We start from the raw sequence: 14,585 nt of genomic DNA, 5'->3' as shown, positions 1-14,585 counted from the left end.
CCTTTACCAATCTGATTTCACATGGCTCTCTGTCTCTAGAGATGTCTTTCCAATAGCACTTACTCCCAAATCCTTGGCCCTAAAGGGTGTCCTCCCCAGGGCCTCAGGACTCCAGCTCTCTTTCAGAAGGTCATTCCATCTTCCCTCTTTAAGCTTTGTCTCTCTTCCTGTGTTGTATTTCTTTAGTCATTCCTTCTGATATAATATCAACTTGTAATTCTTTCCCAACTTTTATCTTTTTAAGAAAATTTACAACTATCTAGTCAAACTTCCATCATGAAAATGCTTCTTGAGGTCTGAAACATCACATCTTTCCTTTGATATCTCCTTAGTCTACCCTCTAAAATTGCAAACTTTGTCTCAAAGAAATCTCTTTTATCTTCTAACTTAATGAACTAACTATCCTTACTTTCCTCTGCATCATCCTTTTCAAATCTTGAGATCCAACCTTTAAATTGGTCCTCAGCATTGCCCGTTTTCCTTGTAAGGTTATTTAAGCTTTTATTGTGTACCTTTAAATTTATCTTAAAATTTCTTGTAACCACTCTTCTTTCTCAGTTGCTGACCCCATGGCATACTTCATTAAATACGTGGAAGCAACCTGAGTCATTATCCAACCAGTGACTGTGCCTTGCTTTAGGAAAATAAAAGGCAAAGTCTTTTTCTCTTCAGTCTTTCCCACAAACACACACTGACATTGAGACACACTTGTAACCTCATTAAAAGGGAAACAGACAGGTTTTAATATGTTTTAAAGTTACAGAAACATTCCTAAAAGCCTTCAAGTTCTCGAGTGCTTGAGGCCTTCAGTCACTCGGGTGTGCCTAGGAGGACTTCAGCTTGTGTCCGAGCCGTGACACACTGACGGAAGTTCTGGGAATTCACACAGCAGTGCTGTACAATTCCAACAAAGGAAATTACTTTACAGGGGAAGAGGTTCATGATCAACTTTTCACAAAAGACCACTTGATTTAGAATGGGTGAATGTAGGATTGTAAACTAGCACAGTTCTTTAAAGATTCTAAATCTGGCTATCTTCAGAAGGCAATGTGAGTTTCAGAACAATCTAGACAGTTGACTTTTAAAATAAATAAAAATAGATTTTAATTCAAACCAATCTCTAAAACTCATTTAAGCACCCACAAAAACGTAATTTGAAACCATTAAGCCTGTTTCCAATAGGTATAACTATTTGAACAACAACATTAGCTGTGAATACATTTAACTTCTTAACACAATAGTGCTCGGTATCTTGGCAATGAAGACATGTAATCTATCGTGAAATTTTAACCTTGTTGATCGCACAGGAGTTTTCTTTACTGAAACTTAAAGCTTTTCAGCCTATGGCTTCTTCCGATATGACAAGAATTCAAACAAAGAGGGACAAAAGCCTATGTGTGTGACAGGAAAACAACTCTTTAATGTCCCAGAAAAGAACAGACTGATTTAGAGACATATATAACTTGCTGAAATTAAAATGTTTGCTAACTAAAATTGATAAATTTTTTACATTTAGACTGGAAGAAATATACACACATATATATATGTACATATGAATATATAAAGTCCAATGAAGGCACATTGCTATTATTTTTGCCCTTGTAAAAATAAGTAAATAATTAATAAAAACATTTCCATAGCTAACCCTGGATTTTTTTTTCTTTTCACTTTGACAGTCATTCGAAAGGTAAAATGTTTTCAAATTTAGGTACCTCTGTTTATGAGAACCTCCAGGATGCACAAAAACCAGCGTTTTCCCATGCGTATTGGAAAGAAATATCGAAGGGGAGATGTACGCAGGCCATTCCAAACCCCTCTGGCTTTCTGAAAGATCATTGTGCGGCTTCGAGAACCACATCTCATTCTTTCCATTGTTTACCAAAAAGAACATCACCAAGAAAGGAAATTAGGACGATGGGCTCGACTGGAAACCCTCATCTGCTAAGCCCACTGTGGGGCTCCGGCTTTTCCCCAGATGACATTTTCTTGCTGTTAAAATGTCCATATGAGGAGGAAGCCCATGACTAAAGAAAGACCGACTTCAGGCAGATGTAAAGGCGACTGTTAGTTTATCCTTCCCATTTGCAGCCATCTGAAAGACACGGAAAAGCAGATTAACAGGGAACTTCTCCCCAGCCTGGCTTGGTCACATGTCCTTCCAGTTCTTGCAGGATTCTAGCTGTGAGAAAGGTGACAACCCAGGACCTGCAGCATCAGGTGACATCTGACCATAGAGGATCAGATGCCCACATGCTGCCACTCAATCCCCAGTGCAGAAAACAACACAGAAATTTGAAATTGGCTTTTGCTCAGTGTGAGGGGCCACCCCTTCAGGTGGCCAAAATGCTCTTTGCTGCCCCTGCCTTCCTGTCTCCCCCCTCCTTGGCGCCACAGTGTTCAAGGTGCTCCGACGCTATGGTCTGGTGAGTTTCCATCTTCTGTTCAGTCACGATTCTGAGTAACTCTTTTGTCCTTTAAGCCACCTAACACCTGGACCACTCCAAAACTAAATCCCAGTGTGCACCTCATCTAGGGGCAGTATTTCATCTTGAAAAAAAATACATATATCCATTAAATCAAAAGGAATCTACAGTAAAATGCTCAGTGTTCAATTTCCTTTGTTTCATTCAACAGGTTGCATATTATTTATGGATATGAAATTAAATTTTAAAATTTTAAATGCCTATCAATAAGCTACACATACTGGTGGCTTATACCTGCAACCCTAGCAACTTGGGAGGCTGAGATTGGGTGGTTCATTGTTCCAGGCGAACCCAGGAAAAACAAAACAAAAACAAAACTTCACGAGAGTCCATCTCAATGTGGCGGGGAGACACGCTGGGCATAATGGTGTACGTTGTTAACCTAGGCTGGCCTGGGGAAAAGGTAAGACCATATCTCCAAAATAACCAGAACAAAAAGGGAGGTGTTGTTCAAGCCGTGGAGTACCTGTCTAGCAAGTGCAAAGCTCTGAGTTCAAACCCCAGTATTACCAAAAATGAATTGTGGGTGAGCTAGTCTGCACCTCTACTTATTCATCCAGTGACTGTGGCTAATGACAACACCTGACCCATAGGCTGTTGGGTAATTACTTGGAATAAAGCACTTCGTGCTGGACACTAAGAAGTGTCATTTACTAGAGAAGACCAGCAGGCCATTCCACCTTAGACCGAGGTGGTCACTGACTCTTTTGGTTAACTGAGCTTCGCAACTGCAAAGCAAAAGAGGAAACCCAGCTTTTAGGATTGTCACAGTCTACTTAAAGATCACACCAACTCTTCCTCTGCAGGGTAAGCCCCACAGTGACCTGTGGAAGGAGAAATCACACCATTCCTTCACCATGTGTGTAGTCCATGTGCTGAGAGACGTGACTGTCTCTCAATACAGGAGGAAACTGTCACCAAACAGAAACATCTCCAGCCTGTCCTTAGCTTGTCTTTAAGTAAGCTTCTTGTAGAGAGCCTGTCTTCTCTGAGTTCACTTCATCCCAGGATCCTATTTTGGTGCTTGAAAAAGAACCTTCTTAACCTTGGCCTTTCTCACTACTTTTGCCTGTGACCTCTCTCCGGCTGTCCCAAGGCCTGTGGTGGAGACTAGCATGGTGTTGTGGCAAGAGAGTGGATCAGGGTAGGATCCCTGGGCTTTCGTCTGAACTGCACTGTTTGCTGACTGTGTGTGCGAGAGCCCTGTCCCTGTCCTCTCCGAGGGCTGCTTGTGATGAAGAATGGGAATCATGGACTGTCGGAGCAGGAGACCAAGGCTCACAGCAGACACTGTGCCTTGGGGTCACCATTATGGGACACACTTAGGTTACACACTTAATAAATGAGGAAGCCAAGCTAGTGAAGTCTGACTTGAGAGTTCATTCTTGTACCCAATAAAAATGTACAATTCCTCCAGGTTCTAGTGTTCATTCCTGACGTACACATTTATGTGCACACACATACATATGTGACGTGCGTACCTTTGTTCATATATAAACATATGTGTATAATTGTTATAAGATACCTTAATTCACTTGCAAATTGGATGAATCATAGGTGACTAGGGGAATATGGACCATTGGCAGGGTGGCTAAGTCCCACTGAGACACCAGAAGGGAAGGTCTGTGCTGGGTAACACGGATACACTATACCTTGGTAACCACACCCTCCCCTTCCAGGCTTACCACTGGGAAGCAGAGGAAACAATTCCAGATGAATTTAATCTTACACGTTTTTAGCTTTAAATCTGGCCATCAAAATATCAAATTCACAATCTTAATATTCTACTGGCATACCTCAGTATAATATGAAAAAATGTCTAATTTTATTTTCATTTGCTCTGTGATCCTTCCCAGCTCTGACTGTTGCCCTTCACAATGTTGCAGATGTTTTGTCTTCATTGTGCTTGTCTGATCTGTTATCCGTGAGTCATCTGCTTCTGAGGTTGTCCCAAGGATGACTGCCCATGGAGCCCTCATGCTCAGATGTTTGTTCTCGGGATGGTGGGTGGGGATTCTGCTTGCTCAGGTATCTCTCCTTGCAAAGCTTCTCCCAAGGACGACTGTCCAGGGGATTCTGCTTGCTCAGGTATCTCTCCTTGCAAAGCTTCTCCCAAGGATGCCTGTCCAGGGGATTCTTGTTGATCTAGTGTTTCATCTTGTGTTGGTGATGATTCTTCCTGTGGTTGCCATCCCTGTGGTGACTCTCTTTGGTCTTCTGTTTCTACTGGGGTTTCTAACGGTACAGGTGTGATTTTTTCCTCTAGAATGTCAGATTGTTCTTTCTCTTGTTTTCAGTGAAAAATAAAACAAAATCACCAGTAAACATAGCAGTCATCTAAACCAACTGAAATTAGTCACAAAAATATCAATGTTGCTACCATATCAGGGATTTTGTAGCGGCCATGACAAAATAAAAAATTTTCACTGAGGGTGAAAAGAACAGGGTGGTGTTCCTTTGAATGTATCATCACTTTTACTCGTATGGAAACACTATCTCAGCAAGTGTAAAATGGACAGAATGGGATAGAACAGAGAAGTCTGAGAAAAGCAAGAATGAAAGGTGTTGCCAGATATTAACTACACAGATACCATCTGTTAATCACTTAAACCTTGAAAAATCACAGAGGAAAGACTTGATTTTTCTTTGAGAAACTGAGACGGGGAAGGCTCTTTTATTAAAACAAAAAAGAAATCGAGCACAAGAAACTCCAAGGCCATGTCTCAAGAAGAGACACCAACATGGAAAATAGCCTTTGGAGCCCAGGAAGAACACCTATACGTTAGCATCTCACTGGCTGAGCACATGGACCAGGGATCCTGCAGGGATGAGTGCCACCAGGCAGAGAAAATCGAAGAATGTACCATCTTGGGAACAACACAAAAAGACGTCTTCAGCAAGAAGCCTCACAGCGCTTGAGAGAAACCAGGTAACTCAACTGGTGCATGTACAACGCAGTACATTGACACAGTGCCCTCCCTCCAAAGCCTGCTCCTATCTCCTGTTTAAACTCAGCACATTTACAGACCACCTTCCCACCAAAATCTGCTCTCCCTTTGTCTTCAGAAGCAACACCAGACCCAACCCAGATACTCAACTCCTCATATCCAGTATATGCCCACAGCTGGACAATTTGGTGTAGACCCAGAAATCCATTAGCTCTTATGTAGCCCCACTGCATGGGTCATCATCTAATAGAGAGAATTCTGGGGTACCCCATTTTCCCTTATCTTCCCCATACCCCCTTGCTTTTGAGTGAACTTTTAAAGAGATAAACTTTATTATACCATCTCCCTGCTCTAATATTACCTAGAGGATAAAAACCAAAATTCTTCAGTTGACAAACTAGGGTCTGGCTGGAAGGGCCAGCTGACCACCAAGACAGAGATACCAGAGATTACATTCCAAGCCACCTGGCTCTAAGTGGGCCAAATGACCAGTTCTGACCAAAGGGACGTGAGTGATAATGTATCCCTTCTGGCTGAGATGGTTGAGTGCCCTTCCCCTCTAGCAACAAACTCAGGGACCAAGTGTTGAAGACAGCAGCACCACATCCCCAATGGTCCGAGTCACCATGTGGAGGACAGCCACCAAGCCATCATGAAACAATTCTCTACTCTGTAGGTCACTGAGATTGGGGGCTGCACATTCTTCACTACAACTTAGCCTCACCTACTGTCACTAACACAGAGGACCTAACAGCTGACCCTGTCTGCACTTCCATCTTCTCTCCATGCTCGCCTTTCCTCACACGCTCCTCTGCTCCTCTCTAAATGTACCATCACTCTTCCATGCATCTGACACACTGATCCCTCTGCCCGCGTCCCTCCTCTATCCAGTCTTCCTGGCAAGTTCCTGTTGATCCTTCACACCATGCTTCTTGATCACAAGTCTCTCCATTCCTGCAGCCTCTCTCCTTGGCCCAGACAGTCCATCTTTCTCAATACGGTTTATTTCCAAGGTGTCCAACTCGACTCGACTCATTCTGTTGGACCATTCTGGTTTGAACATCTATGCCCAAGCCTAATGCACGTGAACTTGAGAACAGCACAATGGAGCCGTCCTCCCCAATCAGCACCACACCCGGTCTGGAATGCAAGGCTCCATTCTGGGCTTTGTTCTTAAAGAATAACAACAAGTGAGTCCTACTTCCAGCTTCATCTTGGACCTTCCCTTTCTGGGTTTCAGTTAATTCTCTTTTGAACAACGGGGATAAAAATATGAACCTTTAGGAACTGTAGAGTTACAGTGACAAGTGATGAAGGCACACTGTGGATAAGAGAAATTTACACACACGACCTGATGCCCATTAGCACATATTCGCTTAAACAGCAAAAATAAAGACGCGAACGGCGGCTGGGGGGAGAGGCACTACAAAGGGAAAAATAAAGACTGCCCCACATAAGATAGGACCATATGCTGAAAGGAAGACCAAAGCCTGAGGGTTTGAAGGGGTTGAAGTAGCCCTTTGCCAACCCCAGGAAGTCATGCCTGGCTGCACCTCCCTACCTGGCTCCCTGGGGACCTCTGCCCACAGTGTGCACAGGTAAGGCGCTCCGTGCTGTCTGCCTCCCCCTCTAGGCTGTGGGCACCTGAGGGCAGGGATTGTGTCTTACTCATTCTTTTTCAAGAACCCAACAGGTCTATGGAAGAAACTGAGCGAATGCTTGGTAAATGAAAGAGTAAAGAAATCAGTAAGGAGGGAGACAGCAAGCAGTCCCTGGTCTGACACACGTGAAGTGCTCCCCAAACACAAGGTTCGACTGTACAAAACTAAAAGTAGAATCGGGGCACTAAAACACGTTTACATGAGTAGGATCTATATTAACATGCATAGCTGTACAGAACAGTAATGTAGCAGTATTTTTGCTATATGAATATACATTAAAATGCATTGTTAGAGTCCTGAGTTGACCTTGCCTCCTCAGTGCAATCACCGGTGAGGTACTTCAGGCACTGCATATGTGTTATATAATATTTCCTTTCAGAGCTCAATCCATAGCCAATAGACTTCTAAATGTGGCTAATACTTTGTCACCTGTAGTGCACCCAAGGGTCCCCACATTTGTCTGGGGTCTTCTTTCTGAAGCCTGTTTATGTTCTTATCACATGTGTCAGGAGATGTACATATCTCTACTCCTATTTTACAAAATATTGTCACAGTAAAGGCAGTGACATATCAAAATAAATGCATAATTGAACAGTGAAAAGTCTGCTTAAAGTCAACTACTGACTGGCAGGTACACCACCACATGGTGGGTCAAAATATTCATTTGTCAGATGACCCTTAGGTCATACAAAAGATGGTTCAGAGGGCTGAACACACAGGTATGAGAGTGCAGTCCTTCAAAACCAAATAGCCTTCAAGGGAGCCCACCTGTGGATGGAGAGGTGGTGATGGCCCAGGATGGGGCAAGGAGCAAAGCAGCCTCACTACAGACACTGCAGTGGGGTCCCTCACAGATGGACAGAGACACCCAGAGCTGCCACCTGCACTTGACCCTCAGCCATGCCAAAGAGCCCCATAAAGAATCATTGTAAGATGATCTCTTACCAGGAGACGGAACCACATCTTTATTCTTGCTGAGGCTCTGGAGAGATGCTAAGATTAAAACAAAAATCCAGACATTAGTAAATAATCAAAGGGTTCACGCATCATGAGATTTTAACATGAGGTCTATGGCTAAAAGAATTACTGGAATGTAACCATGTTGACTAGAAAGAATTTAGGGTCAATTTAAATTGACCCTATTAAAATGCAATCATGCTTTTATTATGCAAAAATCTATGCCAGGTTACTGCACTTCCTCAGATCACAGAGCAGTAGGCAGAACACCAATGTTCCTATTTCCTTCTTCAAAGAGAAAGGCTTATTTCACTTGAGTCATTTGCTTATTTAGTTCTCTCTTCCTACAGCTTCGTCAGGATGCCGATGGCAGGTGGTGGCATTTCCTTTGCTATACCAGATGTAGTAGGGACAGGCCCTCTCCACCTGGACTGTGGGCTGGGCTCTCCAAACCACCAGAAAACAGAAACCTGTTCAGCTTCTGAAGCAGCTGCTTGTGGAAACCTTGATCATAAATAGCAGTAAAAGTATATTATTCACTCTAAAATACACTAAACTAGAGGTGCAAATGTACACCAACACTTCTGAGATGAAACACACCGATGCACACAGATGGAACAGAAATAAATGCAGTACAGTTTCCTACAGAACCGCCCCATATAACAGCCCATCCAAAGACCCTGTTTTGATTTCGGGTATTGCCAAGTTCACTGGAGTCTCTGTGTAGTCACCAGCCAGCTGAATACACGTGCTCTATTCTAGTAGACGCTCCCAAGTGCATCCGTGTGTCGCAACTACCGTGGGCACGATTAACACAGAAATGTTTTTGCTAATAGGCAAGGCACAGGAGCCACGCAACTAGACCAAAGGTGCTCTGAAGGCTGCTGTTCAGCAGTGAGATGAGAAGGATGGGATGAGCAGCATGGCGGCTGACTGCCCCTGGGGAAGGGATTCGGGAGCCCTGAGGACAGCTGACCACGGAGATCAAACTGCCAACAGCAGCAGCTGGGGGAAGCTGAGAATTGGAGCAGAGAAAAAAAGGGAACAAGAACCAAGAGTTTCAAGAGAAAGCTCATCTTGGTTACAATCACGTGACACCAAAGGCCACCATGAACTGGACAGAGCCCCACACTGGACGGTCTGGACAGCTCAACTGTGGTCCACAGAGAAGTCCACCTCCCTGTCACACACACAGCTCGTGCGATTCCCACACTGTGCAGGCACTGTGTGCGAGGCACAGCTTTAAACCTGCTTCCTCCCCTTGCTTACTTTTGTGACTGCCAAGACATCCAGCAGCTGAAGTTATGAATTAAGATGTCAGGCTAGGATTTGTGGCAATAAATCCAGTGCTTTGGTTTCAAGTCTAATTTGCGTGTGACCAGTCAGGAGCCCAAAGTGAGATAGTATTTAATTTTTGCGTGTGGTAGCTGTTACCTAAGCCACTGATTCTCTGTGGACTCAAATGTTCTTAAATAAATGAGCAAAGACATTTAGCAAGTCCTGCAGGAATCACAGTTTAATCAAAACGTAGTTTGCACCCACTAAACCTCTGCCGTGGTGGGAAGGCATTCCCGAGCTGAGCTCGGGGTAACTGGTTCACCTATGGCTCTCCTGCAACCTCTACAGATTATTTTATTCTTAAAGTATTTTTATTTTCTGTATTCAAAAAAATGCTTATTATCCACCTGCATACCCAAGTTTATTGCAGCACTATTCATAATAGTGAAGCTTTGGAAACAGACCAGATGCCCCACAACGGATATAGATCCACATATGATGGAGTATTATTCCGTCATAAAGAAGAATGAAATTATGTCATTTGCAGGTAAATGGATGCAACTGGAGAACATCATGTTAAGCAATGTAAGCCAGGTTCAGAAAGACAAAGGTCGCATGTTTTCCCTCATATGTGGAAGCTAGACCTAAAATATAAAAGTATTCATAGATACATATATGATCTTATAAGCATATATACACACATACATACACACACATGTATACAACACACAGAGAGGGAAAAGATTGCAATACCAGGTCTGTCTGAGGGAATGAGGGGGAGGCAGGGAAGGAAAAGAGAATGACAGAGAATAAATAATATCAAAATACATTGCATCTGTGTGTGAAAATCGCATAACAAAATGCACTGAAAGCTGTTGAATAACGGGGAGCAGGGTGATAGAGAGTAAGCAATAGAGGAGCTAATCTCGTTCAAGTATGATATATGCATGTGTGAAATACCAAGGCAAAACACCCTTGCACAATCAATATACTCTTTAAACAATGAAGGACAGGAATGTAAAACGGCCTGTCTGGGAAAGTGGGGACTAGAGGGATGGGAAGGGTAAATGGAGAAGGAGAGAATAGCAAATATGGTTGATGTACTTTACATTCTTGAATGAAAATAAAACAATGAAACCTGTTGAGCTTGTTCTAAGAAGCACTTTTCTCAGAACTGAGATTAACATTCATACACCGCTGTAGTCACAGGTTTCGTTTGGTTCTCACCAGATTCCTCACCAAGGTCTCCTTCCGTTCGGAACCTAGGACGCATATGACAGTGTTTCAGTGTTTCCTTGTTTTCATGACCTTGACACATTCATAGAAGACTGGCTGGGTATTTTGTAGGATGTCCCTCAATTTTGGTGTACCTGATATTTTCTCTAAAAGACTGGAATGATGGGTTTTGGGGACTAATAGCACAGAGACAATGTGCCCAGAGGAGATCACACAACACCAATGTTACTCCATCCCCGTGATCTTAACCTCCATCACTTGGTAGGTGCTGCTAGTCAGAATCCTCCACTAAGTGTTTTCTTTCAAAGATTGAAAACCAACGATTTTATCCATCCCTTTAAATATGAAAGAGTGAGACCCAACGGAGCCGTGTGTGACAGTTAGTGGGACAAGAGCCCCTCTTTCTGAACATGTAGCTTACAATTACCTCTTGTCACCAACTACAAACTCAAGCACAGGTGGAGTGTCCCCCTCCCAAAATGCTGGGACCACACATGTTTCAGATTTCTAACATTTTCAGATTTGGGAATATTTGCATATACATGAAAAGGTATCTTGAGGATGGGACACAAGACTAAACATAAAATCCACATACCTTTCATATGCACCTTACACACTCAGCCTGCAGGTATTTCATAAAATATTCTCACTGGGTTTTGACTGACACCCATCACACGAGATCATGTGGGATTTACCACTGTAGCATCAAGTGAGCACTCAAGAGTTTCAGATTTTGGAGCCTTTTGGATTTCAGATTTTTGTATTAGAAAAGGTTAAGTCTAATGGCAAGAAATGGAGGTTAGCAGGGGTGGAACCCACAGGTGAGCCCAGTCTTCCCCAGGCCTCCTGTCACCATGTCCTTCAGCCACTCGTTCAGCCCAGTTTTTCCTTCTCTCTGACTTTGTTTTCTATTTTTATTCTTCTTTTAAAGGTTTTCAATATTCTCTAACCTCTGTTTTTATTGTGAACCAGCTCAGATCCTTTTGGCAAAAGGACAAAATTCTTTATAATTATTTAAAGGAGCAAGAGACACAGGAACACCCCATGAGTTGGTCTGGTTGTCTTGTTGGTGAATGGTTCAAAGAAAGGCGAAAGCTCCACCACTTTCAGAATGATAAACTCACCCAGATGGCACCCATCTGAACTCACAGGTTCTGATCTCAGTGGTGTGGGAGAGGAGCTCCACTGCCTCAAGAGGGAAACGCACGTACTCATGGGAGTAAATTCCGCTTTATGGTAATGTGGCCGTGGCAAAGTAAGCACCTCTCTGAGTCTCCCCTGATTCAAACTTAGAGCACTGATGCCCGTGGTCCTGGACAGGATCCTCACAAGAGGAAGAAAAGAAGGAACAGAAGTAAAACACTTGGCACAGACCCACCACCCAATATGTACACAGCCAACATCTCCCTTCTCTATCCCTTCCTCTTTTGATGTGCGTTTTATGGTCTACATCCAGACTCTTCATTCTGTTCATGTTATTTATGGCCCTCCTCTCTCCCTTCCTCTCTCTCTCTCTCTCTCTCTCTGCCAACTACTCACTTATTCAGCAGCCTTTTGACACGTGATAGAGCACTGGAATGGGAGCCACAAAGGCTAAGCTTTCATTACAGATCTTGATAAAACCCAGTGAGTTCACAGTTATGCCTGCCTCAGTTTCCATATGTGCAATGCAAGCAAATTGAGCTAAATGACCTTCCAGGTGGCTTTGCATTCCTTGCCACAAAGCCTGAGCAGACAGACCCTCAGGTTGAGCACCAAAGGAGAACTGAGCAAGTCCTCCATAAGTGTGCCAGAAAAAGGACTTGAAAAGAGAATGAGCGAAACCAGTTTAGAAAGGCACATACTGTAGGGTTACAACTGTATGGTATTCCTGAAAAGGCAATCTATAGGCTCAGTGAAAGGTCAGTGGTTCCCAGGAGCTGGGGGAGAGATTACTAGGCAGAGCTAGGGCAGTGGAACCATTCCATGTAGTACTGAAATGGTGGCTTTGTGTCATTAGACATTGTCAAAACCCAAAGGTGTGATGTCAAGAGGGAACCCTAATGTAAACTATAAGGCTTTAGGTGACCTTATGTCAATGTATGCCCATCAATTGTAACTAATGTACCATTCTGGTGGGGATGTCGATAATGGGTGAGTCACCAATTTCGTGTGGTCAAGAAATATATATGAGCTCTCTTGCTTTCTATTCAATCTTGCTGTGAATCTAAAACTTTTCTCCAAAATAAGGTCTATTTTTAAAAAATGAAATGGAGAGCAGGCTCTTTCCAGTCCTTCTCTGCTCAAAACCAGTGCCACGGTGTAGGTACACGACATGAACACAGAGCAGACCCCAGGCAACCTTCCCTGGGCCTTGGAAGCTGCTGACTTCAGCAACATACAGTGTCCCTGGTGGTAGGAAAGCTCTCCTGACCATCCAGCCTCAGGGTCCCCTGCAACTTGTGACATTTCTGTTTAGGAAAAACTTCAAATAGACATTTCATTTTCATTAGTCCTAATTACAAAGAGGATTTTAAGAAAGCTACCTGTCTCATCTGGCCGCTGAAGTTTCATGTGTGTCTTTTAGCTGTGCTGATGTATAGTAATCCAGCTGATAATGCTGTGTGTGCACATGTGTGCATGTGTGCATGTGCATGCACGTGTTCTCCACTTAGGACATACTTCACAGGAAGTTAGAGCCAACATCTCCTAAAGCAAGGTTAAAGGTGTGAGCCAACATGAAGAAGGATGGGTTCCAATCCCTGAATGGCTGACACAGTGGCAGTGGGAATGGAATGTGAAAGACTGTACACAAAACCCATGCCACAAACGGTTCAGAGTACACGAAACACCTGGGTCCTAATCATTAGATTACACGACTACAGGAGAAGGAAGCTATGCTTAGCACAAACCAACTGATGGTTATGGTACTTGGAATAATGGCACCCCAAGACGCTTACATCCCAATTCCCAAACCTGCGATTATGTTAGGCTGCAATGGAGAGGAACAGTGTCCTGGGCCACCAAAGTGGCCTGATGTCAGTACAAGGACCCTTAAAAGTCAAAGAGGGGGGCAGAAGAGGAGAGTCAGAGGGAGACATCAGCAAGGAAGAATGACCAGGAAGATGCAATGCCACTGCCTTTGAACATGGAGGGAGAAAAGGCAAAAAGAAAAAAAAAAGATTCCCCTGGAGCCCCTACCAATAAGTGGATTTTAGCCTATGAGACTACATCAAACTTCTGACCTTCAGAACTATAAGATAATCAATTTGTGTTATTAAATTTGTAGTAATTTGTTACAGGAGCCACAGGAAACTCATACAACACCACTGCCATCCCCCTTTCCCTGCAGGAGGAGCCTGCCCCGCTCATCTCCATCTGGAGTCCCACACTCAGTGTTGGGGGTCACAGACACAGAGGCTTTCAAATAAATTTGAGGACAGTGACTACAAATCAGTGACTACTGTTGGAAGGACTGAAGAGTTTGGTTTGGTTTAAGGAAGAGAATACTCAGTTGGAAACTAAAAACTCTTCTCAAATGCAAGATAAATATGCCCTGCATGGAAATGAATTTAAAATCAGGGATTAGCTTCACTGCAGATGGCCTTGAGGGGTGTTACTTGATATAAAGGGAATATTGGAGCACAAGCTCTCTGCCAGCACTCTGGGAGGGCTTAGCAAGTACTGGATCTCCCATCAGGAGAGAAATCACAAATGAGGAAGAGACTGGCCAAGTGATCATTAAAGTCTTTCCTTGTCTAGGTTCCACGTGCATTATTGGCTCTGCACCATGTGATATGAAAAAAACATATCAGAGTCCAAATTTGAAAGGAATGGCAACTTATTGTGCCACAGATATTGTTTCTGTGAAATATGCAGGGAATTTAACCAAAGTAAATGGTAAAAGAAGACAAGAATGCATTTTTGGGCCATTCAGTGTTGCCAAGTGTTTCAACTTCAGTGTTTGGTGTGCAGTAACCATCAAATGTCATGGTGGCCCCGATCACCAGGCCCAGGCTTCCTCCTGTCTTTGACGGGTCAAA

General features: G+C 43.4%; 1 protein-coding gene across 1 annotated transcript in view; it reads right to left on the bottom strand.

Moving 5' to 3' along the window:
- Positions 1–291: 291 nt before the first annotated feature.
- The window catches only part of Dcdc2c (doublecortin domain containing 2C), a 121,491-nt gene continuing 107,197 nt past the window's right edge, over positions 292–14,585 (bottom strand). The window contains exons 11-12 of the mRNA XM_074049093.1: positions 8,038–8,085; positions 292–2,092 (exon numbers count right to left, since the gene is read on the bottom strand). Of these exons, the coding sequence (XP_073905194.1) occupies positions 2,042–2,092; positions 8,038–8,085 (99 nt within the window). The 3' untranslated portion in view covers positions 292–2,041. The remainder of the gene's footprint in view (positions 2,093–8,037; positions 8,086–14,585) is intronic.

The sequence above is a fragment of the Castor canadensis genome, chromosome 12 (genome assembly GCF_047511655.1).
Source record: "Castor canadensis chromosome 12, mCasCan1.hap1v2, whole genome shotgun sequence".
NCBI classification, from domain to species: Eukaryota; Metazoa; Chordata; class Mammalia; order Rodentia; family Castoridae; genus Castor; species Castor canadensis.
This window is presented reverse-complemented; position numbering and strand designations above follow the sequence as displayed.